Raw genomic sequence first — 27,735 nt, forward strand, 5'->3', positions numbered from 1 at the left:
GTATTATACCTTAATTGATTATGTAACAATTAATTAATTAATTGCGTTTTTAATAATCCAATAAAAGAAAATGCTAATTATTGCGTACAGTATTTGAATAATTATTGTAACAAAATGTATAAAACCTGTTTCTAAATTCTCAATAATTTACAATTCTTCGTAATGAATTCCTACCAAGAAATAAGTAAAACAATCTTTCATTTATATTCTGTCATGATATTAAAACATGTTTTGAATTGTTAAAAGAAGAATAACTAATTAATTATAAAAACATTTTTACTATTAAATATTCTTTCAACTTAACTATTATATAACGAATTACATAATATAATAGACCTATAGAATGTCACGTAGTCTATACTAAGATCTTTTTTATAGTCCTATAGCCTACATGTATACACCAGACTGACAGTTTTAGACATACGCAAACTATGCTTTTACTAGGGCTCGTGCCTTTAAGAATTTCATACAAACATTTATGTATACTTATCAAAGGGAAGTTAGCAAGGCCATTGGTTCGACACTCACATTTATGGAGGTGTATATTTTGAAAACATTTGTAACAAATTTGTATATATATATATATTTCATATTTTATTATTTAAATATAGGCCTGCAATTTTTAATATTGTTTTGTTCTTTTTAATATATTAGAGGAAAGAATCAAAAAAGCGAGATGCCCTTATTCTTGGTCCATTACCATTCCCATAGCCAGGAATAAATCATTAGGGGCTAGAGTGGCAAGTTGAAAAAATCCAGCAACGAGATGCTTAACTTTTCCAGCAAAAAAAATTTAAATTTTGTATGGCGTCGCCTTTTTGATATTTTATTTTGAAACTTTTTATATTATTAATGGCAAAAGGCTTAATTTTGAGGGTAGAGATGAGTTTTATAAAAAAAAATTGTAAGTGCTAATAAGGAGTAAAATCATTAAGTCCGAACCCATTCGAGATATGACACAGCACCCTCTCTATTTTCCCATCCCCGTGACCTTTAACCACTAAAATTTCATATCATCAATGCCGCCTAATACACCAACCTCCCTGCAAAATTTCAGAAATTTTCGACAAAAGACACAGGAATTATTAACCTTCAAAGTGAGTGAACAACATCGTACTCCCACTCATAACTAAGATCCATACATACACAAAAATCGTCCCAATTATTTTATTTTATTTTTCATTTCTCAACGTTTCAAAGATTTTCTAGTCCAAAAATGTAAAAGTCTTGAGGGGGTCATATTTTGACCGATCACCATTTATCCCTCTGTTATTTATTTTTCACCTTATAGTTCCCTCGTAGCTACGGCTCTATCACAGTTCTGTTCTAGTATTCGGAGTCCAACGCTAGCTCGGATCTTATAAAATATCAAATACAATGCAATACGGACTTAAAATTATAAATAAAGACATAAAATTATATAATAAGGCCTCAAAAACCAACACTTGCTTAAGACCTGGACAGCCTAAAACCTCCACTGATATCAAATCCTATTGTAGAGTTAAATTTCTAAATATAATATCTTCTAAATTATTTATATAATTTTCAGGATTTTTAAAGAAAAAACAAGACATTTTATACCGATATAAAGAAAAAAATAGCAATTTAATTCGTTTTTATATCTTAATATGCCACGTACAAATTCAAATATACATAATGAAAATCAAATGGATAATGAAACGTTACTTGAAAAGAAATGGATTTGATCAAATAAATTCATCTCGAAAGCAAGAATGTGATAATGTAAGTAAATAAATGTTATTATTAATTTAATTAAAATAAGTTAAATGCATAAAACGATTCATATTATATAGATTAATAGTAATTGCAGAGTAAATATAACGATAAAGTTATTTAATGGCGTAACTTCAGACTATATTATGTTATTATGTGGCGTAATAAGGAATGCAAAAACGAATAATTCTAATAATAAAGATTTCAAAATAGTCATTACCTTCTTTTGTCATAAACTAACTAGAAAATAAGAGGAAAAAAAAACCCCAATAGAGGAAGTTTCCATTCGTTTCACTAGTTATGACGTCGTGCAATCTTGTTTACGCAATATATGAAGAAAACTTTAAAATATTTTAAACTTTAAAGTAATTTAAAATATAAATATTTGATTTATTTTAGAATAAATCATCTCGGACAAAGATTATGTCGAGAATGAACAATACAAATTCTCATATACAGACGTTAATTCTTATGCAATCTGAACGACAGCAGTTTCAAGCAGAATATTGGATGGTTTTAAATTTATGTGGACAATCGACACCTTTGAGTTTCCAAGATTTATTACCCGGAAAGTAAATGAATAAAATACTAATTTTATTGCATAAAAAATAAGTTTCTAATCCAGTTTAAAATTAAATTTCTATATTTTGTTATTTATTACGAAACAAAAAAGAAAATTACTTTCAGTTCTATTTTTGAATTTAAATATAAATTCTATTTATATATATTACTGTGAATAATTTAATACGTAAGTTCTAAATAAATTTTTAAAGAAGCAAAGATTTGATTGGATTAGTGAAAAAAGGTAACGCAACATGGGTAATCTCACAAGGGGAGTATCTCCCAGAGGACTTTCAATGGGAAACTCTCCTGTTTAGGTGTTAGACACATGAAGAAACCAGAAAATTCCATGCGGTCAGCCTATTGGCGAGGCGCCATAAGAAATGGTTAAGGATCTCATTCCCTTATACCGGATTATCAAAAAAAGTAGATATTCAGAGCTCTCTGTAGAAAGAACTATTATGCAAATCTCAAACCAAATTTGGTATGCATACTCTCCAGAGTATACGGTTTCGACTTTCCGGGAAATTTTACTTCAAATTTAAGCCGCTAGGGCAAAATTTGGCGCTCCTCGAAACGCAAAATTATTTTCCTAAGATTCCGTATAAACATTTTAAACATCAAAATTTTTATGTTCCATTGCTATTTCGTTGATAGAAAAGTTTAACAAATAATACAATCAGGCAAATTCAGCATCACGACGAAGAATTGCGAAGAACGTCTTGCAACTCCTTGTATACCCGAAATTCGTTAGGAAACGTTCGTAATATGCACATCAAGGAGACAGTAACGCCAAATTTCGCCTTAGCGTCTGAATTTTGAAGAAAAATTTTTTCCTGAAAAATCGAAAATGCATACTAAATTTAGTTAAGATTTATCCAATAATTCTTTTTACAGAAAGTTCTGAACACAGGGCTCTTATAATACAGGGCGATCGTAATTAAAAAGTGGGTTTTGTACCTTAGTTACTTGCTTTTTCTGTCTTCTATGAAATTAAAATTTATTATTAATTTTTAAGCACAAATTTACGTTTTATTTATTAGAAGTCTTGGAGAATGGAGGAAAATAGCAGGTGGAGCTTATGGAGATGTTTTCGGATTATACAATGAAAACAGACCTATTAAAGTCTTAAAAATTGTTCCTGTTAATGGAAATAATGATTACTTTGGCCAAAGACAAGAAACACTAACAAATGTACATCCGGAAATAGTGGCTTCGTTGTATGAATTTTTTAAACTTTCTGTAAATATATCAAAAATATATTGTAGATAGTGATATACTTTTCAAATTTTCAGAAATTTATGCAGTTTGTCAAAAAACGAAACAAACAGAACTTCCGGTTTTGCGCAAGTCAAAAGGTAAAGTTAAATATCTATAAACTGTGTATATATATAAGAATAAGCATCGAAAAATACCATAAATAATCCAACAGAATCAAAGTTTCATCTACGACACGTGATTTATATTTCCCCAATCATACAAGTCTAGCACTCTAGCAAACCGGAAGTTCCGCCATTATTTTCTTTTTGTTTCGATAATTCCAAATACAGTATATTTTGATTTAGAACTTTGTCGTAGTCTACTTATATTTTGATAGTTGTTAACCTATATATTCCTAATCCTTGCGATAATAATGGCGGCTCATCCGGTTCCGTTACCCAGTGCTATTTTATTTTAATTTGTAAAATTTTTAAAAGTAATTTCTAAAATTTTTACATTTTATTACATTTTTACTCGTTATATCGTGCACCAGCGCACGATTATGCCGCGCACCATTAGTTAACAATTCATTACTTTTGTGTAAATTTTTTAACCTAATTTCCATGAACGTCCATGAAATAAATATCAAATCGCTTAATATGTTAACTGACCATATTTTTTTTAATGTAGCAAATTATAATAATCATGTCAATGATGTAAATTGTGTCACTAGAAAGTCACGGCTATTGTTAGAAAGTCAAACTATGTCGCGTCAATTTTTTGTTTGCGTTAAGGTTCTTGTTCTTTAAACTCCAACGTCCAACTATGATCATTAATAAGTAAATCCACAGGAAAATAAGAATTTAACAAATATTTTTCTATTGAAATGATTAAAAATTAAATTATCGACTTTATTATATCAAATATTGAATATGTACAATGAACTTATCAAGGCAATCTTTTGTATTGTGTGAAATTAAGATGGAATGAGTCTCCAATTCCAATTCCGTTTGTTGGGTGCGAACCAGTTGTTTTTATCGATTCATAAAAACCATTGGTTCGCACCTAACAAACGAGCTGGCCGTGGACTATTCCGAGTTTTCTCCACGTGTCAACACCTAAATAGGAGTAAATTCCAATAGAAAGTCCTCCCGGGAGGCATCCCCTTGACAGATCCATCCGATCTAAATTATTGATACGATTACTCAACAAATTGTTATAAAATAGTTTATAAAACATTAAATTAACGTTATAAAATGTTGAATATTTTATGTCAATTTGAATTTAAAAAATACTTAAAATATACTGTATATAAAATAATTAAAATATAAATTTTATTTTTCATTTTCTTATTCAAATTAATATAATAAATGGAAATTATATCATTATTATTATTTGTAACTAGCTGTTACCCGCGACTTCGTCAGCGGAGGTTTTGCAAGCAAACCCCATTTACATCCAATATTTCAATAACCATAGTAATTGTTATATAACACCTACCGCTGAAGAGAATTGCCGAAAATCAAACGAACTATTTTCAATTTGATCAATTTTCTGAAACGTTTACAATCGTTCTATAATCGAACCAATACGCAATAACAAANAAAATTCAATTAGTAAATTAAGAAAAGCCTTACTTTGTTTCTGGTCCATATGTTCTTTTATACTTTTGTCTTCTTGCAATTCCCTACTGGGCATTGGAAATAGTTTTTGTTAATAAGAAATAATTGATATAAATATATTTTAAAAACTATAATAATTAATAATAGATTATAATCTATTTTACAATATACAGTGGGTGATCGGTTAATGCACATAATCCGTTCCAAGACTTTGTTTGCTATCCAAATTGTTCGTTAACCAATTATAGATTTACCATAGGATTTTATGGGAATTTAATTAATTTGTTCTGGAGACCCCAAAAATTAAAAAATATGTACTTTCTTATTACATTTGTACATATGTATTTTCATTATTACATATAAATATAGTCATGTTTTTTCCATTTGTGGGGGTTAAAGAATCTGTCTGATGTCGATTGCTTTTCTCTCTGGGATTTTTCAGAAGTAATTAATAGCATTGTTGTCATAGAGATCTCCATGCCTATTAACCTCAACCCGGTTTGTATGCCATTCTAAGACCATTGTTCTGACATCCTCCCACTTCTTCAAAAGATCTTGAGGATTAATGCCAACATCTGCTTTTAAAGATCTTTTGAAGAAGTGGGAGGATGTCAGAACAATGGTCTTAGAATGGCATACAAACCGGGTTGAGGTTAATAGGCATGGAGGCTTTTTCAGAAGAAAACATATCTTGCCGAGTTTCTTGGTGTTCTTCATTCAAGAGTTTTTGGCGTTGTTCTGTCGTCAGATCATTTCGAGTTCCATTATGAACTCTTCAATGCTCTATTTCTCAGATGTGATTTTTGTTACTCCTTTAGCTGCTTGAATCTTCTTGATTATACTGTAAACCTGTTCAAGCCATACTGCCCAGCAACATGAGACATCTTCTGCCCACTCTCTACCTTTACTATTATATTCTCATCTTTCAAAAATAAAACAGATGCAAAACTTATAAATATATAAAGCTTTATATATATATGAAGCATGTAATGCCGTTTTTTTCTAAATACATTTTATTGAAGAATTGAATTCTAAATGCAATGTTTTCTGCCACAAAAGAATATTGTGGCAATATTGGTATTGTAAGTGGCTGTATTTTGAAGATGAATTTATGTGAAAATATTATGTTTAAAGTGCCAGAGTGCAAGTCACATGACTTTTGGCACATAAAACATTGCAGTTTGTATGTACATCATTTTGATATTCCAGAGAATTTGTAACAAACCCAGTGATATTTTTAATCATTTTAGTGTATATTTTATTCGAGGAAAATTTCCGGATGAACTCCGCAAAGCTTATAAAAACTTTCACTTGGGTAGAAAAATGCCGGATTTTTATTCAGGTATATTTTTATTCAGGTATAAAAATAAATATTACCGTATTTTCAAATGCGTATAACCGCAGAAAATTGCTAGAACAAAAATAAAACCTTGCATAACCCACCTATTGCGTATGAAATAATAGCTGCTTCGTATGCACGAGTTTAGCAATTATTGTACTGGCTGACATCATCAATCTGGCAGTCAGTAATCCGGTACTAATTTCCACGAGAGCAATTTCAAATTCACGACCCGTAAGACCCGCAGGTTCGTACGGGTTGCCGCACGATACTGCCACTACTATTTGGTGGCACTATCTGTTACATAAGCTGTTTTTGATCATTTTCAAACAATGGTAAGATGTTTCTACTTATCTTTTGGCCATTTTAATTATAATCTGCCGACATGTATCCTCAATCATGATTCCAATGAGTATAGGAAGTACTGTACTTGTGATGTGAAGCGCAAACGCCATAATAGATAAGGTAGAACTGAAAAAACTTCCTTATTAACCAACATATAATGATTTTCAGCGTATTTTACAGATAGAATGAAGTGGTTAAGTGAAAAGTTTCCTTATAAACCGTTAAAGTAGTGACCATGATTTAATTCTATTGAAATAAGGGAAGATTTTAAAATGATTACCTTAACTTTCTATGTGATATATAAATCAGTTGTTCTCAACCTTTTTTGATTGAATACCCCTTAGAGGCACATTTTCCTAAGTTTTATTTCGCGTTTTCTTTAAACAGTGTTACCTTGGTCAATTATTACAAAGGCTTCAACGCAGAATCTGAATATTTTTATAGTACATCCGCCATTATTATTTTTTTTTTCGCGTACCCCTAAATTACCAAGCGTCTAAACCCGGTTGGGAATCGCTGTTAGAAATAATTTACTTTTATATTGTTATCAGTGGCGTGTTATAGCTTCAACTATTATTAAAGGAATAAAAATATCTTCAATTTTATCATTAAGTTAAAAACAAAGGCCAAAACTAATAATTAATCAAGGCCCCTATTAAACACATTAATAGTAACGATACTGTTAGAATAAGTGGGGCCCAGGCAAATTTGAATTAGGGGGTCCCCTGTACGGTGTTGACTTCAGGCATTTTTTTTCGTGGTAAGTTTTGGATGAATTCGTTCGTTTTTTTTTTTTTAATGTGACCTCTGGAGGGTTTTAATTAAGTTCTGCGCTGTCCCTGCGCTACACCGGCAATTAGGGTCCCCCTGATATGAGACCAAATTAAATTTCGATATTCTTACTACAGTAATGGTTTATAAAAGATTGGTTTGGGTTCCTTGTTGGTGGGGCCCCAGGTGATTTCCTTTTTCTCATAAGATAACGCACCACTGATTATTATATATTACGAAAATTAAGTAGTTATGTACTGTATTTACTTGGTTATAGCCTAATTCATGGAATATCTTGTAAAGTCCGCTTAAACAGCTTTAAAATTAATATATTTCTGAAATATTAAGAAAATTTTAAATTGCGATTAAAAGAAATGTAAATTTATTAATTTACATTTACTATTGTTATGTTCCCTTGTATCTTTTAATGAAAATAATAAAAGTAATGTAGGAAGATAATGAGGAAGAGCGTGAAAATAATGTATATATTTATATATAAAAATAGTTTTGATTGTAGTTTAACTGATGTTTAAAAAACATTTTAAGAGAATAGGTTCAAGATAAAGGAGCAATTAAGAAACAAGTGAAAAGTGACGTCGAAAATACGTCACACGCTTATTTTAAATTGATGAAGGAAATAACAAACATTAATTAATAACTTAATTTACAGAAAGGATTATATAATAATCATCATTTAATGTTGTGGTTTATTTAATAATTAACATCGAATAAACAGGGTCTAGTTGGTTACGTATTTTACGTCAATTTGACGTCATCTCTTTAATTTTATAATGATAAATTCAAATAAATGACGTCAAATTTATGTAAATACTAGCTGTTACTCGCGGCTTTGCCCGCGCGGATTTTGCAAGCAAACCCCATTTATATTCAGTATTTCAACAACCATAGTAATTGTTAAATAACACCTACCGCTGAGAATGATGAGAATTGCCGAGAATCAAACGAACTATTTTCAATTTGATCAATTTTCTGGAACGTTTACAATCGTTCTATAATCGAACCAATATGCAATAACAAATTCGAATTTAAAACGGTTCGAACATTTTTAAAATCGAAATAGATAAAAATATTTATAACAATGTCTGAAATGTTATTAATTTAATACACCTAAGTACTCGATGAAGACTAAATCCTCTCCCTCTCCCGCCCACGGGAGAATTTCGAAAAATCCCTTCTTAGTGTGCATTGCCATGGCATACCCTATTAAAACGCAGATAAAAACAAAAAATCGCATCTAAAATATTACAGTAGAAGGCGTTTTTCCGGTTGAGCCTTAATGCTCTCCCTCTCCCCCCGCGGAGGAATTTCGAAAAATCCCTTCTTAGTGTGCGTTTCCATGACGTACAGTACCCTAACTGTCTACCAAATTTCACCTCTTTAGGTTAAGCCGTCTGCTCTGGGCGATGATGAATCAGTGAGTGAGTGAGTCATTCAGTCAGTCAGTCAGGACAAGCAATTTTATATATTTAGATATTTAATATTTCAACTATTCAAAGTGTAGAAAAATTACAGTCGCAATTGGTTAACGCACGTGTAGAAATTTTCGTTGTAATTGTTATAACCGATTCTTTATTAGATATTAAACAGCGATTTTACGATTAGAGATCTTTACACCCAAAGATCCTAACAATAATAAATCAGAATTTTAATTAAATTCAATATTTTTAACAATTTTTTCCATAAATAAATAATTAAAATGACAAAAAATAAGGATAATTTCTTAAGTTACTTTATTCAAATTAAATGCAGTATTACTTCAAATTTAAGATGAATTTATTTATACCTTTAAAAAGGAACTTTCAAGAAATAGGATTTTTAAGGACAATGCGCTCCAACTTTTAAAATCAGATTTAAAAAGTCGTTAAAAAAACGCCTTAATAATGTATTTAGAGACAGGACTGTTGAGAAGGGAGCTGGAGATTTTTCACTACATACATACAGAATTTGATAACTGATAAAGAATACCCCGAATTTAAGAAGCATCCTTACTGTAATTAAGTTCGGGAAAATGCAGTAAAAATGTGCCTTACATTCGGAGTCATGTGATAATTTATTAATTTATTAAGGAATTTACAGTCAATGCACTTCAAGGTCTTTGTGCAGTTGCAAGTGAAGAGTTATAAAGGGAAGACTTTTATAAAAATAACTTTTGATTACATTAATATAAAATAAAATGTGTAAATGTTTTTGTCAATGTGTTATCATTTTCGAATGGAAATACAGTAGCAAAAGACGTCATCCAATCTAATCATCGACGTCATGGAAGCTATTTTAACTTGTTGCTTAACAGTTAATTAGTTGTGTCGTCACTAGACTAACTCCGACTTTCACGTCATTACTGACGAAAAATCAGTAACGACGTCATTATTTAAATTTAATTAGGCTAACTGCAAATTCATGAGTTATATTGATTTAATTTTAGCGCAAGTGTCGCATAGACAATTATATATCGTTTATGACATGGAATACGGAGGATATCCTTTATTAAAATCGCTCGTAAGTTGTTTTCGGTTATGAAGAAAATTCATATTATAAAATAAAAAAATTAAATTTGTCCGATTTTATTATTATTATTATTATTATTAAATAGCAAATAAGGCCTTGTCAAGCCGTCAGTATTTTTCGTCAAGTGGCATTTAGTTTGGCTGTTGCAGAAACAGAATTAGAATTCGAACACCGAGATTTACACCTTTGTAATATTTTAATCAAGCCAACACGTGCGAAATCTTTAACATATTTTATTTCTGGAAAGAATTTTGAAATACCGACTGTTGGCATATTGGCTACGATAATCGATTTTACATTCAGTCGATTAAAGAAAGGTAAAAAGTAGAAAACGTTAATTTCATTCATCGATATTTTTTGCTCAAGGTCCTATTAATTAAATAAAGTTAAACTGCACCAGAGTTAGTAAAAAGTAAAAAGTAAATATAGACAAATCGTCTATATCGATATCGATATCTGAAGTAATTAAATTAAAAATAAATACAGTCGAACCTCCAATAACGGCCACCTCTAAACAACGGCCATTTTTTATGTTCCCGTCAGTGCCCGTTTATCAGAGTATAAAAGTTGACTGCAGTATAAAAATAAAAATGTTAATTATTTTCTATCGATATAATTGACATTTAAAACATTTTTCTATTTTAAACTAGATTATATACAATAAATAACTTATAATTAATTATATTTTTAAAAAAATATGTTGTTACATACTATTCGCAAGACACTTTATATGTTTTTCTTCTAAAAACCTTGAACTACATGTACATAGGCTATACCTACTTAGTCTTTATTGCGAAAGTAATTCTAGAAGAGCAAATATTCCTTACAGCTATAGAAAAACAAAATAAAAATGATTTTAGAACAACCTTCGTGAAAAATCCTTCTTAAATGGAACATAAATTTTAAAATTATTGTATTTTTAATACAAAACCTTCGTCATATTTTTGTTCGTTCAATATGGTAAATAAATCATTTTTAAAGTGAAAGTAAATAGTTGCTTCTTCGGCTGTTTCAGTCTTTTTTTAGCCCTCACTATAACATACAAAATACTCCCTTCCATCAAATAATAATACATTTAAAAACACGATGCCTTAAACTGTACCTTAACTTGGCCCTAAGCTGAACCTTGCATAAATCCGTGCATTCAAATTCGTTATTTTTCTTTGTTAATGTAGTAATAATGTTATTTATAATATCATACAAAATTATATCAATGCGAGGTTTGCATATTTGTTTTTACTCTTTTCACCTTTTAATCATACCCATTGCGACTGCCCATCAGTGGCCGAATGGTTTTAACCACTCGGCTTCTGAATTTATACCAAAACGCTGTTAGTCGGTCTCGAGTTCGCATCTGACCAACAAGATTAATTAAGAAATTTTCCGGGTTTTCTTCGCGTGTCTTAACACCTAAATAGGGGCCAGTTTCATATACAAAATCCTCCCGGAAGGCACCTCTCTTGGCAGATTCCCTACATGTTTCATTGTCGTATGCTATCAAACCAAAATCCATTGTCGGTTTGGCCAGGTGCACAACTGGGTGGTGAGAGTGAGGGGAGAGCCCGAAATATCCGAGAAAGGCCAGCCACGAAAAATTCCTGGGTTTTTCGATCCCCAGAGCAATAGGCTAACGCTTTAATCGCTTCGACCATCGATTTTGGATGGCATATTTAACTGTGTTTAGTACTAAAATGAACACTGGTTCGCGGGTTCGCACCTGACCAAAAGACTGGCTTTTTCCAGGCTTTCTTCATATATCTAATACCTAAACTGGGGCCAGTCTCCCATAGAACTCTTCCCGGGAGGCATCTCTTGGAAGATCACCCATGTCTTGCGTTGCCTTATAGTTGCAGCAGGCGGGAGTGATTTAATATCACATACACACACACACACAAAATACACTGTAAATACAGTTTATTTTGGGAAGTACAGATAAGAAAACTTTATTATTTATTAAAGAAAAAAAACAAAGTAGAATAATAAAAAATGCTGAGATTTGAATTTTCCAAGAAAATGAGACCTTCGTTTTTAAGTAAATATTGCCCTACTGCTTACTCTTCCTGGCTTCATTTCGAATCGTTTAACGCAAGTAAAATATTTTTTAAATCACGAGTGTTTTTATTGTCTAGAAGCAACGTGGGCCGTAGTTTGGGAGACACCTGCCTTATACTATCAATCCAATCTTAGTAATAAAAATATAAATATCCTTGAGAAGAAATTATAGTTATTCAAATGAGGGCATTGGGGCATTAAAACTTTTAGAAATCAAAATAATCGTCGTTATAATGACATTAACCCCATTTGGATTGCGAAAATGATCTAGAAAGTAGTTTCATTCAACGTTCGTGTTATTACTTCAAGAGAAATTTCTTATATTTTCATAATCGTAAACTATTTTTTGAAATATATTATTGTATAATTATAATTTCTTCAATGATAGTTTCCCCCTCTAACAAGTAAGAATGTTACTAAATATTTAATTATATTTTAAAATTATTAAAATAATTTTAATTTTAATGGGTCCTTCTTGCGCCCATTTAAATATAATTTTAAAAATTTTATTATTTGAATAATTATAGGAGAAGTTATATTATTTAGAAATCTGAATGAATTTAAATTCAAAGGGGAAACTTTACAACACAAAATATACAGAGCTTCTAAGAAAATAATAAAGTAAGTCGATTATAAATTATATATAGGCCTATATTTCATCCTCTCATTATTTTTATTTTCGAAAAATATTATTTTATATATATATATATATTTTTTTTTTTAACTTCCATCCGTCTTGTGGGCACTAAGAAGACCCATCTGATACAATGGAAATTTTTTTTAAAAAAAAGGATAAAATAGATTCTTCTCGTATCACGATTCGGCTAATCCCATAATAGAGTAGTGGGATGGTAAGAGACAGGGCCTGATATATCAATTTCGAGTCAAACTACCAACGTAAATATCGAAGGACATGACTTACAAGCCTAAGTCCTTTGGAGCAGCAGGATGATCAGGATTGGGCGTAGATTTGTTGTGGCTCTAAACAATAACATACAGCAGGCCATTCACCAAATCCATCATGGTATTTGAATTCCTAAGCTATAAACTTAATAACTTGAGGCCCTAAGCTGCAGTGTCTTCAGCTTACGTGAAAATCCAGTCTTTAAGATAATGCCTTTTTTAGTACTAATCCTTTACGACCTACAACGATAATCTTTCTCCGTGCAGTGGCGCGTTATAGCTTCATAGGGCCCAGGCGAATTTGAATTAGGGAATCCCTTGTACAGTGTTGACTTCAGACATTTTTCTTCAGGGGAATTTTTTGGGATAAGATATTTTTTACAAAAGATGAGCAGTTGCCCTTTTTGCCCGTAGCATAACGCGTCACTGTCCCATGCCTATATGTAACGTTACCAGGGAGAGCCCAGGGACTGCTCTGACCTCATTTTTATAAGTAAATAAATTAAGTAGTTAAGCATAGAAAAACACATGCGATAAACAGACTTATACATATACTAGTATATATTATATATAATACGAGTTATTCTTCATTCTCAGAGCTAGTGACTATATCAACGTGGTACGGGGGGTGAAAGTAAGTTTACACGTTCTAATTCGGAACCTCGTAATATCCTTTCTATTTATATTATACTTCGGCCTTGACTATTATGTTTATTTATTTATTCTATAATATATTACATTTATTACTAAACTTGAAAAGTTGAGGTTTTTTAAGAAAATGTGCTTGAAATGTGACGAATTTTAGCAAAAAGACCTCCTAAAAATGTATAAAAGTCAAACCATCGTTTTATTTTACGTAAAAGTATACATAGAATACGTAAAACTCGAGATAATAAAAAAATTCGAATCAGTCAGTCACTTTCGGTATGTGATCCATCAGATTCATAATTTACAAACAGAAAAGCATTTGCAATACACCTTCCTTCTATATTCTTCGCGATCAGCGGCAAATGACACGAGAAATATATTTGATTTTTACTCAAAACTCCAGGTTTTATGACCGAACAGACTCAGGGACTATATTTTGAATATCTACATTTTTGCTCAGAGAGTATTCCAGTTTTTTTAAAGTAAATCCATCCAACTAGTTCTTGGCATATTTTAAAATTTCTCACTGCTTCTCAGTAGACAGATCTCTTTTCTCGAGCTTAGAAACCGAACTGCGCAGGAACTCGCATGAGTGAACAGTGTAGTTTTTTTTAACACGGTTTCTTGTTTCAACAGTCTCGAGTTTCATTGCGGTTACTGAAAGACTTTCCGTCCAGCTTATCAGTGAATGCTGCTCTGGATGAGAAATTTTCGGCAAAGGCTTTGATTAAATATGCTGTGAATGCTGCATATTTAATCAAAGCCTTTTTCATTTCCGAAATGCAAACGTTGATATAAGAAAATTCCTATTAAGACAATGGCAAGACAAATGACAGGTCTCAGATTCTGATTTATCAACTTTATATTTGCCCTTAGCATGTATGATGCTTGGTCTGTTGCAAGTAACCAAACATTTCTACTGAATGGCAGCATTCCACAATTGAAGGCCTGTATAACAGTTGTGGAATTTGTCTTTGTTAATTGCAAACTCTTAACAGTCAGGTTCCCGACTTTGGTATCTTTGGCATTTTTTAAACCGGTCGTGTCACACCACATCATTTACTCACTTTTGTAAACAATGGAATTGTCTTTATCATTTTACATCAGAGGAAGGTATTTAAATATAAACAAAAGTAATTTCAGATTTATAAATAGACATAGATAAATACACTAAACACCTAATTTAAGTGCAAAAAAATGAGGAAAGGGGATGCTAAGTATCGTAAACTTAATTTAAAAAAAAATCCTATGATATTATGATAATTATCCTATGATATTATGAAACAGCCCTCTGCGCTAACAACGAAAAGGAGGAAGCACTTTCCAACTTTAGTTATTACATAACTGTCGTTTATATAGGATATTTCTATACCAATATAAGGAAAATGAATTGTTCTAATAATAAACGAAATAAAATCTCGATATCATGCAAGTTAACTCTAATTTTAAAAGGAAAAAGAGGAGAAAGAACAAGGAAATTTTGAATTAATTCTTTATAATAAGATTTTTTTTTTTGGCTTTAAACAAATTTCGATTCTTATATAATTTAAATCTGAATAATTTAAATATATAGTCTAGGATTAATGTATACATCAAGTTCTCCATATCAGAACGCTGCTTGCTCCATTACATGTAGGACAAGCAGATCCACTTGACACGTCCGGCTACAAAGAGCCAAAAAATTTAGTTTTTATGTAAAACACCCGTACTTTATTAGTTTAATTCATGTTTTTTCGTTCGGAAAAAGATCAAGCCCTGCATTTGTGACTTGACTATGCCCTATCTCATCTTTCTCGAACACGCTAGTATTGCTGGACTTACTTATTTGTGGCTCTTAAGCTATAATTTATAGCAGGCCCTTCCTTAACACCAAATAATTAGTGTTGCAACGAATAGTACGGGAAATCGGGGCAACTTCGGCATGCGGGGCAAGTTTGTCAAGCGCTTTTTTTAAAAAACAAATTAAAAGGAGACTTTGGTTATAGGTTAGGCAGTTGAGTTTTATTGGTGGCTTGTTGAGTGTAGTGTTTTTATTGTTCTCCAACAAGCGTAGTTGAATTATCAAGCAAATTTTCATTTTCGTTCAATTCCATATAATATTTTTTTTCCATTTATATTGAATTGGCAGGTTTTGTTATAATTCCATGATAACGAAAGTTACTTTTCCTGTTAGAAGGATGTAACTTCAACTTATTCACGTGGCCAGATCGTGGCTTGGCATTCTGTTCTCAGGGTTGTACTTAATGTTTCGAAATCATGACTAGCGGGGTAAGATCGGCAACATAAAGCCACATTAGAAGCAAAGGATAAAAATCAAACAGATGATAAATGAAAACATGTTTGCATTTGTTATTCATGTATATATGTCTTTGAACTTGCATTTCGTTGTAATAATATTAAATGGGTGTTGGATTTGTATTTCTTTGTTTTAATAGTGAATTCCAACTTATACATTGTTAATAACATAATTTTATATACGTGCCTATCTTGCCCCATTACTGTTGCCCCTATACCAGGGGCAACTTTAATAAAAATAATTAAAATAATTACAACTTTACAAAAAGAGAGAAGTTGCCGATCTTGCCCCTATACCCGGGGCAACTTCGTCAATTTCTCTCTTCTTGTAAAGTTGTAATTATTTTAATTATTTTTATTTCCAAACTGATTTTAACCAGTTCTATAGTAAGGTAACATTCCAATAGACAATGTGCAAAGCTTTTTTTCAGTTTACAGCAGTATTTATTACACAAAATTTAAGTAAAGCTTAACATGCCGATCTTGCCCCGATCTCCCCTATATTCGGCCAGGAGCGTGGCCGAATAGCTGAATATTCGGCCAAACTATTCGGCTTGATTAACGCACGTACGAAAATTGGCGTGCAAAGCGCATTATGGCAAGGACCCTGCTTTCTATTGGCACACTGTCACTACGCTTCGTCAATCGCGTTAATTCTTGACAGTTGTAGCGGACAGACAAGAGCGTCATGGCACTACTGTATGTGATAAATGATATCAAATGTGGATAACAATGAAATGACCTACACGTGTAAATAACGGAAAAAGAAGAGAGAAGGACCGCGAAGTGAAAATGTGAAAATAAATATGAAATTGAGTTGATAACATAATCGAACAAGTCGAGGCAGCTTATTTGCGCGAAATTCGCAGCCGTCAATGTCAAACAATTGTTATCATAGATTTCGGAAAGCTAAATGCTTGTAATGAAAGAAACTTAGCGTGCACGGGCGAAAGCCTGGGGCCGTTCGAACTACCAAGATGTCTCGAATCTGTGAAATCATAACTGTGACTTATACCGACATCCTATCTGTCTCTTTTCTCCGTTATCACCAGGCTATGAGTTACGTAATTGTAAAATTGGAAATCTACGACGGAAAAGTGACGAATCGAAAGTATCGTGAGCGCGTATTTTTATGTATGCATACGTGGACTAGAGCTATAGAGGAAAAAGAAAGGGAAGAGCAAAGACGAGCGCTTAAAAAGAAGGATAGGCAGGGTCAGACCCTCAGATGTGCGACGATTCTCGAACGAATAAGTGTGTACGTCTGCTGATCTTTGTAATTATAAATTGCGAATACATGTGACTAATATTATTTTCTTTTTTATTTTGTGCATGTTATAAGTTATAAATAAATATAAACAAACAACACTAACCCCATAACATTAAATCTAAATACCAAAATGATTAATTTACTGTGTTTTTGTTATTTATTACTCCTGGTTTTAGGTATTCGGTATTCGGCCGAATAGCGAAAAATAGGCCGAATACCGAACAGTAACCGAACTACACCGAGTTACATCACTACAAATAATGATATATGTAAAAATTTTGAGGTCTAATCTGCAGTTTGCAAATTTGGTCTTGCTGAGAAACACATTTTAAAGCATATTTACCAAGTCAGAAAAATCTTTCGTTAATATAATATAATATAGATGTAGAACTAACATCATCATCATTTGTATTTAATATGACTTTGATATTTATTTACAACTAGTAATAAATGGGAAGAATACAATCCTTATACCAATATTTTATGGCTGTACTTTCTGATTTCCAATATGATAAACCATTTAAAGGAGTGCATGGATATGTTCACCAATGAAAAGAGTAAAACAGCTTTCAGACAATTAATAACTTGGAAATATTCCATATTAAAATATTCATCAGCCACTCATTTCGTTTTGGGTTCTCAAGGTAATATTTTTTAGTATATAGGCCTATTTTTTATTTTAAAATTAAATTAAACAATTTATTTTACAGATTATACAGTATCTGATAATTATGAAAATATCAAAGATCTATTGAAATCTTCTTTATCAAATTGTTCTTGTTTTTTCATACCTTAAAGTTTTTCTTATTTTTTTTATGTTCTTAAAATCAATTAGTAAAAAAAATTGAAAATAAAATTAAAAACACGATTTACCGGTATATTATCTATTGATATAAATGAAGATGTTTGTTTTTTTTTATATAGAAAATATATTTCTTCTTGACTAGTCAAGAAGAAATATATTTTCTATATAAATGTCATAATTTGTCCTGGCAATTTTTTATATTTTTATCAAGATGTTTGTTTGTTTGTTTGTTCGCTATACACTCCTAGGCATTTTGACCAATTGCTACGAAACTCGGTAGTTACAGCCTACCGCTCTGGGGGACCCGGGTTCGAATCCGAACGGGTCGAAAAATCCCCAGGAATTTTTCAGGGAATGGTCCGTTCGGATATGTCGGGCCCCGTCCCTCACCACCCGGCAGCCCCATTGTGGGCCTGCCCGAACCCATAATGGGCTTGCAAAAAGAGGCCCCCTTAGTGCCCACAGGGCGGAAAGAGTTAAAAAACAACTCGGTAATTACATTAATACTTCTAACTTAGATCATGTGGTAATCCCAACTAGGGTTTCTCATTTCCCGGTCTTTTGCTTGTCCCGGGATCCCGGGATAAAAGTGAACTGTTTCCCGGGATCCCGGGAAATCCCGGGATAGAATTAATTATTTTTAAGGTATACAAAATATCTTGAAATCAAATGATATAATTATTTTCCATTTTTTAAAGTAATTTTAAAGTTCTGTAACCTCCAAAATCATATTAATAATGCTGTGTAAGGTCTATAGGCCTATAATAAAAATTACCTTTAAATAACGTAGAAATTTTCACAAATAGAAAAAAATTAATTAAAGTTTGCTGGAAACTGCATACAACAACAAAAAAAAAAATGTTTTGAATTGAGTTAAAAATTAAAAAAATGAACTTCTAATTTAGAAGGTAATTTTCGTTTTTTAAATAAAATATAATACAAAATATTGCAAACTTTTATAAGATTTTAAAAAGCAAAGATGGTCAATACTCCGATAACTCACTCTAATTCTTATTTTAGTAATGAAAAGTCTTGCCACCGAGAATGCCCTTTCCGATTCAATTGATGTGATTGGAATAGTGTTTAATGCATTTAAGAGAAGACAGATATTATGTGTTTTTTCACCTGTAGCCTGGAAGATTTCGAGTTCGTTTTCGAGATTGTAGTACTTCTTTCGCTCTCTAGTATTCTTGATTTGTCTACCTTGGCTGCTTTAATAGCGGCATCAAGCTTAGAGCTCGATAATTCGGCAATTCATTTGGCTTTAATAATCAGGTTTATGAAGAAAAACTTCATACTTGCAGACTTTGTACTCGTTTGTATCCTTGCCCAATTTGCACAATCTGGCGTCAGGCATTTATTGAAGCTACTGGGCATGGTTAAAACTCAAGACAGCGTAAGCACAATTATTCCAGATATTACAGGTTCCGACAAGTAAAGAATTTTTATAGTCATGCCACAAATAAGCTATATATTGATTATTGACCATTTGTGACATGCTATAACGAGCAAAAATTTAAAAAAACTAATAGGTAGGTTTAAAATTAATAAATACAAATGTATTCTGGCAGTGAATGAGTTAATTATGCTTTCTATTTGCAAAACTCCTCAACCTTAACACAAAATAAGAAAAAAGTGAATTTTTAAGAAATTTGCGGGATTTCCCGGGATAAGAAAAATTTCCCGGGATATTTCCCGGGTTAAAAAAACAACCGGGATCCCGGAATCCCGTTTCAGAAACCCTAATCCCAACCCAAAATATCGATTAAATTTCTATAAATCAATTAATTTTTATTTACATTCGATTTTCTGAGTTACACGTAGCGCCAATAGATGGTGTTACGTGTAACTCAGAAAATCGAACAAGTGAACAAAAGTGAACAAAATAATTAACTAAATATAATTATTACAAAAAAGAATATAATTTTAAAAAAATATATATTATATTAGTTACTGTGAAAGACCGAAATTAGAAAATGTGGATATTCTCCGGTGAATGTCGACACATACAAAATACATCGGTGAAAGACCGAATATTTGGTTATATTATTATACATTCGAACAATCGTTCGAATGTATAATAATATAACCAAATATTGCCGGTGTACGTCTACAAGCACAGATAAGCTTGGGGGAGATCGAAACGACACCCGAGAAGTCGATGTCGACAGAGAGGCGACAGTCTATCGCCAAATGCTTCGTCGTTTCCTTCTGCTCAAATTGGTGATACCGTACGAATACAAGTCCCTGATGTCGACCGTGGCCGTACAGATGCCCGAAATGTGTTGGCGGTTATTGTTGGAATAGAAGACTCCGACTTTTATAAATTAGCAAACAAAAATGGTACCCTCAAGCAACTTTATACCCGCAATCAGTTCGTGATTTGTAAAGAAAAGTTACTTTCCATAGATGAGATTTCTTCTCAATAAATATCGCTGAGAGAAGCAGCTGCAGATAATTCGAAAAGTGGAGGGAAAGGCTATACACGCTGTCATTGCAAAAAGAAATGTTCCACGAATAAATGCAGTTGTAAAAGCAAGGGACTCTTGTGAAATTCAAAATGCTATAACAATTTAAGTTGTTGCAATAAATAAGATTGTATAACGTTAATCACTTAATATATGTGTAAGTTTACTATTGCGTATTACTTTTCTTTTCTGATTAAGAATGTACTGTTCGTTTTAGGTTCAACAGTTTATTTACATGTGCTGTTACTTAAGCTTGCTCCTATTTTGACATATTAAAAAGTTGCATTTTTGTCTTAACGTAAAAAAATATTTTTATTCAACATTCGCCATCAGTGCATGCTGAATGTCGACATTTGCCTGTGTAAGTGAGAAATAATGATATTTAGCAAATATTTCGTACATATACGAAACGACTGTGTGAATGCTGACATTCACCGGAGAATGTTGACGTTCGCCAGATATTGGTCATTCACAGTAACATATTCACTGAATTACTGCAACAATGACATAGTGCGAAATAGATGCTCCATGACGCCATTACTACGACAGGTAGCACATAGCACTTGCCTGCGTGGACTGTAGTGGAGTGTAGTGTTTTGCTCTTGTACATCATACTTTTTCTGTTAACAATAGAGTCGTGCCGGTCATTTATCTAACTCCGTTCGGAAGAAAATTTCAAACTCCATTCTCGGAAGGTCAGAGACAGGTGGGAATTTTTTAAAATTGCAGCCCAATAAGTATACTCCAGTAACCGAGTGGATAAAATCATCACAACACCGTTAGTCGGTCGTGGCTCGAGCATGCCCAATTTTTCCATAAACGCAATATTTTACGAGAACACACTTCCCGCATAGTTTATTCAATGGCCAAGTGAAGTTTTCTGGGTTTTCTTCGCGTTAGTAAATTTCCATTTAAGGCTAACTTTACATAAATGTCTTTCAGGGATGCATCTATAACCAAATAAACCAAACTAATTCTAACGAGCGATTATTTATTGTGACGTCGTCATAATATCGGGCTGCAACTTTTCATCACAATGTTCTCAATTCTTTTAGTGGTGGTCTTGTCTTTGCACATCATACTTTTCCCGTTAGCAATAAAGTTGTGTCGGTCATAGGCCTATATCTAACTCCGTTTGGAGAAAAATTTTGAATAAAAGTAACATTACTTCCGTTCTAAATCGGAAGTTCGTATACAGTTAATCTGGGCCCCTTGCCCTAAGCTTTCCCCATCTGGTTTCGACTTTCATCTATCTAACTTTTTTCTCGAGATTAAGGAAGGACAGATAGATAGGTGACGACAGTGGGACTTTATAGGTCTACAATTTTTTCACATTGCAGTCCAATAATTTTTCCATAAACGCAATATTTTACGAGAACACACTTCCCGCATAGTTTATTCAATCTGCTGCTAAAATTTTAAAAATTTATTATCACATAAAAGCAATTATTCTAGCATTTTTACAAGATTTGTTTTATTTAAACAAGTCATACGAAGTCTTTCGGACGTTAAAGTTAACAAATTCGATCACCTGCGCCACCACAACCCATTCAACATGGATTACTTTTCAAATATTAATAGTAGACCGGTATTAATGAGTAGTCGTTGACTCATTAGTACTGGTCTGCGCAGCGCTGCGAGCATCACTTAATTGTTAGTTTAAATTAACAAAACCCGATAGTCTTACAGAGCTAGTGGCTACATTCATAATGATACAGGGTTGCATATTCTAATTCGGACTCCCTAATATCAATTATAGTTACGCTACTGTTTACAATTAACTTTATTTAATTAACTGTGATATCCTTCCATGCATCAGACAATCTCGTGACTTTTCAGGAATAATTTTTTATATGATTAACCATTAATCTAATCTTGTATTTATCCACATTAATAATTACTTTGAGTGAAAAACAATATCTTTCTGTATATACAGATAACAGTCATTTAACCGAAATATATTCTAAGAAATGCTATAACTAGTTATTAAAATATATTTCAGTTTTTGTCTATTAAGTTTAATTGTTATTTATCATCCAAAAAAATGGAAACATTCCACAAATGATTTATAAAGAATAATATTATTAAGTAATATTGATTTATTTAAAACTTCAGAAATATTTATGAATTTAAAGTATTGTAGATACTACTTACGAAATAAATGTCTAAAATTAGTAAATATTATAGTTCCTCTGAAAAATTACGCAAAAAAGTTTGTAAAACTAAATAAAAGAAAACAACCTTACAAAAGATATTAATTAATACATGCAGATTTATAATTTAAAATTTGTATTTATATTCAAAATATTTTATCAATAATATATGAATAAGAAATATAAATATGAATCAGATTTCATACTATAATTTAAATGAATACAGTATAAATATAAGTTTATACATCCGTAGAAAGTTTATAATACAGTATTAAGTAAACTCTCAGATCATTTGTGCATTCTAAGATAGAAAATTGTTCAAATTTGGACTATTATTCGAAACTTGGTGGGCCAAGTTTGGAATAACAGGTTAAAGCAAATATATTAATATAGCTTAGTCATTTCTTGGAAAAAATTGGAATTGGTCAAAATATTAGACAAACTTGGTGGGCCGTAATGGGCTCACCTACCTTACAATGCTTTTTTCCCCTGTTTTTGATAATTTTCTTCTGATTCTCATTTGGTAAACTTGTTGAGTAGATACATTTGTAAACTATTTGTAACTGGATCACTTCTGAAGAATGATCACATTATATGATAACAAGTTTTTATTGAATTTTTATGATAACAATTTGTAATTCACAAATTTTTATCATAAAAATTCAATAAAAATTTGTTATCATATAATGTGATCATTCTTGTATTTCACAATTTGTAATTCACAAATTGTTATCATATAAAAATATTTTGGAGTTTTAAAGAATTTATTTAAACTATTATGAAAGATAAGGAAAAAATTTAAGGAAATGCTTTGAAATTTGCTTACTTCACTGAAATGAAAAGAATATTTTTGGATTATTGCTTATTCAGCAATGTTGTATAATTGATATCAAACATGTTTTCTACAAAAAATTTATTAAATTATTAATATATACTAATTTCTACTACATAATTACTACAGTATTACAATTGTTTACAAAAAATTGTATTTATAAACAATTGTAATCTATATCTTCGTTTGTAATAAGGCCAAGGAAATGATGACCTTCACAGAACTGATTATAAAATTTATTCTATGAAATGTTAAAACTATGAACAATAATAATCATATCTAAATAATAATGTTTTAATTAATTAAAAAAATTGTCATTTCAATATGAAAATATAAAACTAACAATGACGCTTGTACTAATGAAAATACAGTACTGTATATCATTGTTGAAGTAGACTATGCAATTATCTCTTCCACTCTTCGAACAACAGATATGTATCAAAGGATATGATTGAATTAATGGGATAAGGCAACGCAACACAAGAGTTGAATGATCATACATCCCGGTTTGTCCGGGATATTCCCGGATTTCTTGTTTTTAGCCTTCGAAAATACAATAAAATTATAAATATATAAATATAACAGCTTATAGGTCTTCTATGTTAATGAATATACCCAATACATAGGTTAATATGCAAGTACTGTAATTAAATATATTGGTATATAAATAATCTTACTTTAGTCATATCGTACTCAAAATCTGTCCCGATATTAAACATAAATTTGGAAGTTGTTTCGACACTGATGTCAAAATTTGTTTTTAAACTGTGTGGCGCTATTCGTCTTCTTTTTTCGCGCCCTTTTCTCATAGAGCCAATAAGTTAAGGTCAACGTATAGTTTAACTAATAAATAACAGTGAGTCGCTTTCTTCGTAACAACATCTGTAACAAGTTATTGGTCCAGGTGGGACGACTAAAAGAGACTAAAATATCCATTAAGTCGGGAAAGCAACTTTATATAAAATAATTGTCAAAGTCGTCGAATTCGAAAAACGTTAAAACCATAGCGGACAGCGATGAGAAGATTAGAATAGAGAAATTAACGGACAATAACTATCATGTGTGGTGTTCTAAAACGACATTTTGGAAGATATATATACAAGAATGCACGAGAGCCAGAGACATGGGATATAGGTTATTTGAGAAACAGTTTCAGAGCTATGGCGTTCTATATAAGTTAATACTTCTAAAGGAAATGTTTAACATAACAAAAGGTAATGATGAAAACACGAAGTCATATTTAACCAAGGTCACCAATCATCATCGCTCGTTACATAATATTGGAATGGGTTTTCTCGAAAAGAAATTGGGGTTTATCATACTAATGGGTTTGCTATCCGAGTATGACCAATTAGTGAGAACAGTTGAACAAAACGATAGTCTGAGCGGAAAAGAAGTAAAAGAAAACTATTATTTGAAGAAAAACGGATAGAGCACCGAACAAATGAAGAAAATGATGAAAGTTTGAAAATGAAGGCATTAACAGAAACAGCAAAGCAAAATTATAAAAGCAAATTAGAGCAAGACAATAGTAAAGAACGAAAGGTCACTACTGCCATCGTATAACTTACGAAGTGATGTTTCAGCGCAAGGTACCAGTGCAAGACTTGGTACCTTGTGAGTTTTTGGATGTCGAGCATGGCAACATATTCCGAAAGTAGAAAGAAAGTCAAAGTTCGACGAACATGGAAAAGAGAGTATTTTCATTGGATATGTTGAAAGTTATAGGACAGAACTACAGATAACATTTTGGTAAGTTGTGATGTTGACTTTGAAAAGAGATTGTTTCCTTTTAAAATGAACAAAGTACAAAAGACAGAAAAATCCAAACCGAAGTAGATGACAAAGACAAAAGCAGACAAGTTAACAGTCTAGAGAAAAGGCAAGAAGGTTACGTAACATTGAAAGTGAAGCCAGCATTGATCTGGAAGTTCAAGATCGCAGCGATACAAAATGTTAAGAAGCTATTGAGCAAGTTCGAGAAGTACAAGATCTAAGAAGATCGACTAGAATAATGAAAGAAAAACAATCCGTTATAACGTCACTTGACACTTGACAGAGTAACCAAACTTTAAATGAGAGAAGGCTTAAACTTTGAATGTTTCACCAAATGGAAAAATGTGGTGTAAGAAAATTTTAAAACACAAACAAATTATTCGACAATTACAAATAAAAACATTACCACACTTCACTTAGAAGTGATACTATGCAATGGTCAATAAAACTGTCATAAAACGTTTTTTATGACATTTTTACTTTCCGGGCTCTGTTATCTATAACAGAGGGAAAATATGGCGATTGGTCAAAACATGATACCAAGATTTTTACATTTTTGGACGTCGGGGTTTTTTTTCTGCGTGTATGGATGTTAGTGTGTATGAGGGAAGCCACAATTTTGTTCACCCTCTGAAGCTTATTGTAGTGATTTCTAGTAACCGTGAACAAATCAAAAGGCGAGATAAGATTTACAAGAACATTTATTAACTAGCATCCGACTTGGATCTTACACAAAAGACATCTGCTATCGTGAACAATTGACGAAAAAAAGTATACATTTATCAGACAATAGACAAAGACTCAGTTTGTAAACATTTTACCTTTTGTATATACAAATGACACTCGATCCAGAGCGGTCTTTCAATGACCGGACATAAAAAAAATGAACAAATGACACTTAACTTAGCGCGGTTTACAAAACGAATATGATTAATCTTAACACTTTTTAACTCCTGTATCTTTTGTCGAAAATTTCTTAAATTTTGTGTGGAGGTTTGTGTATTAAGGGATTGATGCTATTAAATTTTGGTGGTTAATGGGGCAATAGAGGGGGAGGAATCGTGTGTCATATCTCGAGTATGGTCGGACTTAATGACAATTTTACTCGTTATTAGCTTTTACAATTTTTATAAAACTCATCTGTACCCTCAAAATTAAGTTTTTTTGGTCATTTTATAATAATTAAAAATATAAAACTTGTTAACGTAAAATATCATAACAGATAGCGCCACACGCAGTTTTAAATGTTGCCGAGAAAGTTAAACAACTCGTTGATGGATTTTTAGTCAGTACAACGATACAACGACCTAGTGCTACAGTTTGTTTTAATGTACTTAAAGTTATCTTGCTAACAAGTAAGAAAGGTGTGACGAACTATTCACCAAAATCTTTGGATCAACCCAGTTGTTACAAATTGTGAATTTCAAGTAATTTGTATGTTTTCACGTAGTTAAGAATTAAAAATAGGGTTATTAAGATAAGTTGTCACCATATTCTGTCTTCGGCCATGAACTAGGATCTTCTACGAACGACCTTAAGTCATCTACGTACAGATCAACTCCATCACACATTACAATTTTACTTTTGTCCAGTCGGCGTCTCGAGCAGTAAGAGTTGTTAAATAACCTGGTAAAAATGCATGTTTTGCCATCTTTTAAACGTAATAAACGTTCAGACACAAACCAAACTATAAACACTTCCACGAATAGCAGGGCACAAATATGTCGCAGGAGGTGGAACGATGACGACTTAATCACGTGAGATGACGTTCATGCAAGTTCTCTATAAGCCGCGTTTTATGCCTGGAAAAACAACACTTCAAGGATACACAATGGATAACTTCCCCAGACTGGGAAAGTTATCCGACAATTGCAAATCCACAATAGGGTATGTGTATACCTTAGCAACTGGGGGAACAGGAAACAATATAGTGTTGCTCTGTCGAGTACAGAAGTTCATCAGTACTGTGCAAGTGACTAAGGAAGTTTTGTGGTTGAAAAGTTCTCGGCCAAATCTATGGCGGTAAACCATGGTGCAAGTAGAGGAGTGAGAAGTGCCGTCTTAAGTCTTCATAGTTATTATTTTGTTTTCGTTCGGTTCTTTGTTTATATACCACTTATTAGATAGCGTGACAGATTTTCATTTGGTTTCTCTTCATTTACAATATATAACTTTAGTACAGAAGTCCATATATGAAAGGTATACTGTAAAAATCTGCTAATTTGATGTAATTCTTGGAAAACCGTTTTTAAACGAACCGTCATAAATTAAATTTGAATAATTATTTTTTCGTAAGCTCAATATGATAAACTAAATTCTATTCATGTAAATGATCTATACAATACAAGACATGGCATTAAAAAAATAACAATACACACTGTATATAAATATGATATTACAGATAACTAACATTACAAATGTACAGTACACCGCTC

General features: G+C 31.8%; 1 protein-coding gene across 3 annotated transcripts; it reads left to right on the forward strand.

The window, feature by feature from the left end:
* Nucleotides 1-64: 64 nt before the first annotated feature.
* LOC111626416 (serine/threonine-protein kinase haspin-like) lies at nt 65-18,127 on the forward strand. 3 transcript variants are annotated; one of them, XR_002756880.1, is made up of 11 exons: nt 65-184; nt 1,550-1,743; nt 2,134-2,306; nt 3,339-3,515; nt 3,591-3,653; nt 6,368-6,459; nt 10,016-10,089; nt 10,184-10,415; nt 12,678-12,771; nt 17,443-17,612; nt 17,711-17,793. XR_002756880.1 is itself a non-coding variant. In XM_023369782.1 (11 exons), the coding sequence occupies exons 1-11, from the start codon at nt 163-165 to the stop codon at nt 18,060-18,062; spliced, it is 1,407 nt and encodes a 468-aa protein (XP_023225550.1). In that variant the 5' UTR covers nt 65-162; the 3' UTR covers nt 18,063-18,127. The 3 variants fall into 3 exon arrangements, 2 of the variants coding, with proteins under 2 accessions (XP_023225550.1, XP_023225551.1); XM_023369782.1 differs by lacking the exon at nt 17,443-17,612 and adding an exon at nt 17,977-18,127 and having other exon boundaries at nt 17,711-17,910; XM_023369783.1 differs by lacking the exons at nt 65-184; nt 17,443-17,612 and adding exons at nt 884-904; nt 17,977-18,127 and having other exon boundaries at nt 17,711-17,910.
* Nucleotides 18,128-27,735: the final 9,608 nt, after the last annotated feature.

Source organism: Centruroides sculpturatus, unplaced genomic scaffold (genome assembly GCF_000671375.1).
Source record: "Centruroides sculpturatus isolate CEXI.00-Female unplaced genomic scaffold, Cexi_2.0 scaffold111, whole genome shotgun sequence".
NCBI lineage: Eukaryota > Metazoa > Arthropoda > Arachnida > Scorpiones > Buthidae > Centruroides > Centruroides sculpturatus.

Excerpts from the sequence above, each read along its gene's own strand:
- LOC111626416 (XM_023369782.1), top strand. The coding sequence starts at position 163 with ATGAATTCCTACCAAGAAATAA. Across the intron at positions 2,307-3,338 it reads CAAGATTTATTACCCGGAAA|AAGTCTTGGAGAATGGAGGA; the intron begins GTAAATGAATAA and ends TTTATTTATTAG. Across the intron at positions 10,090-10,183 it reads ATCCTTTATTAAAATCGCTC|CAAATAAGGCCTTGTCAAGC; the intron begins GTAAGTTGTTTT and ends ATTATTAAATAG.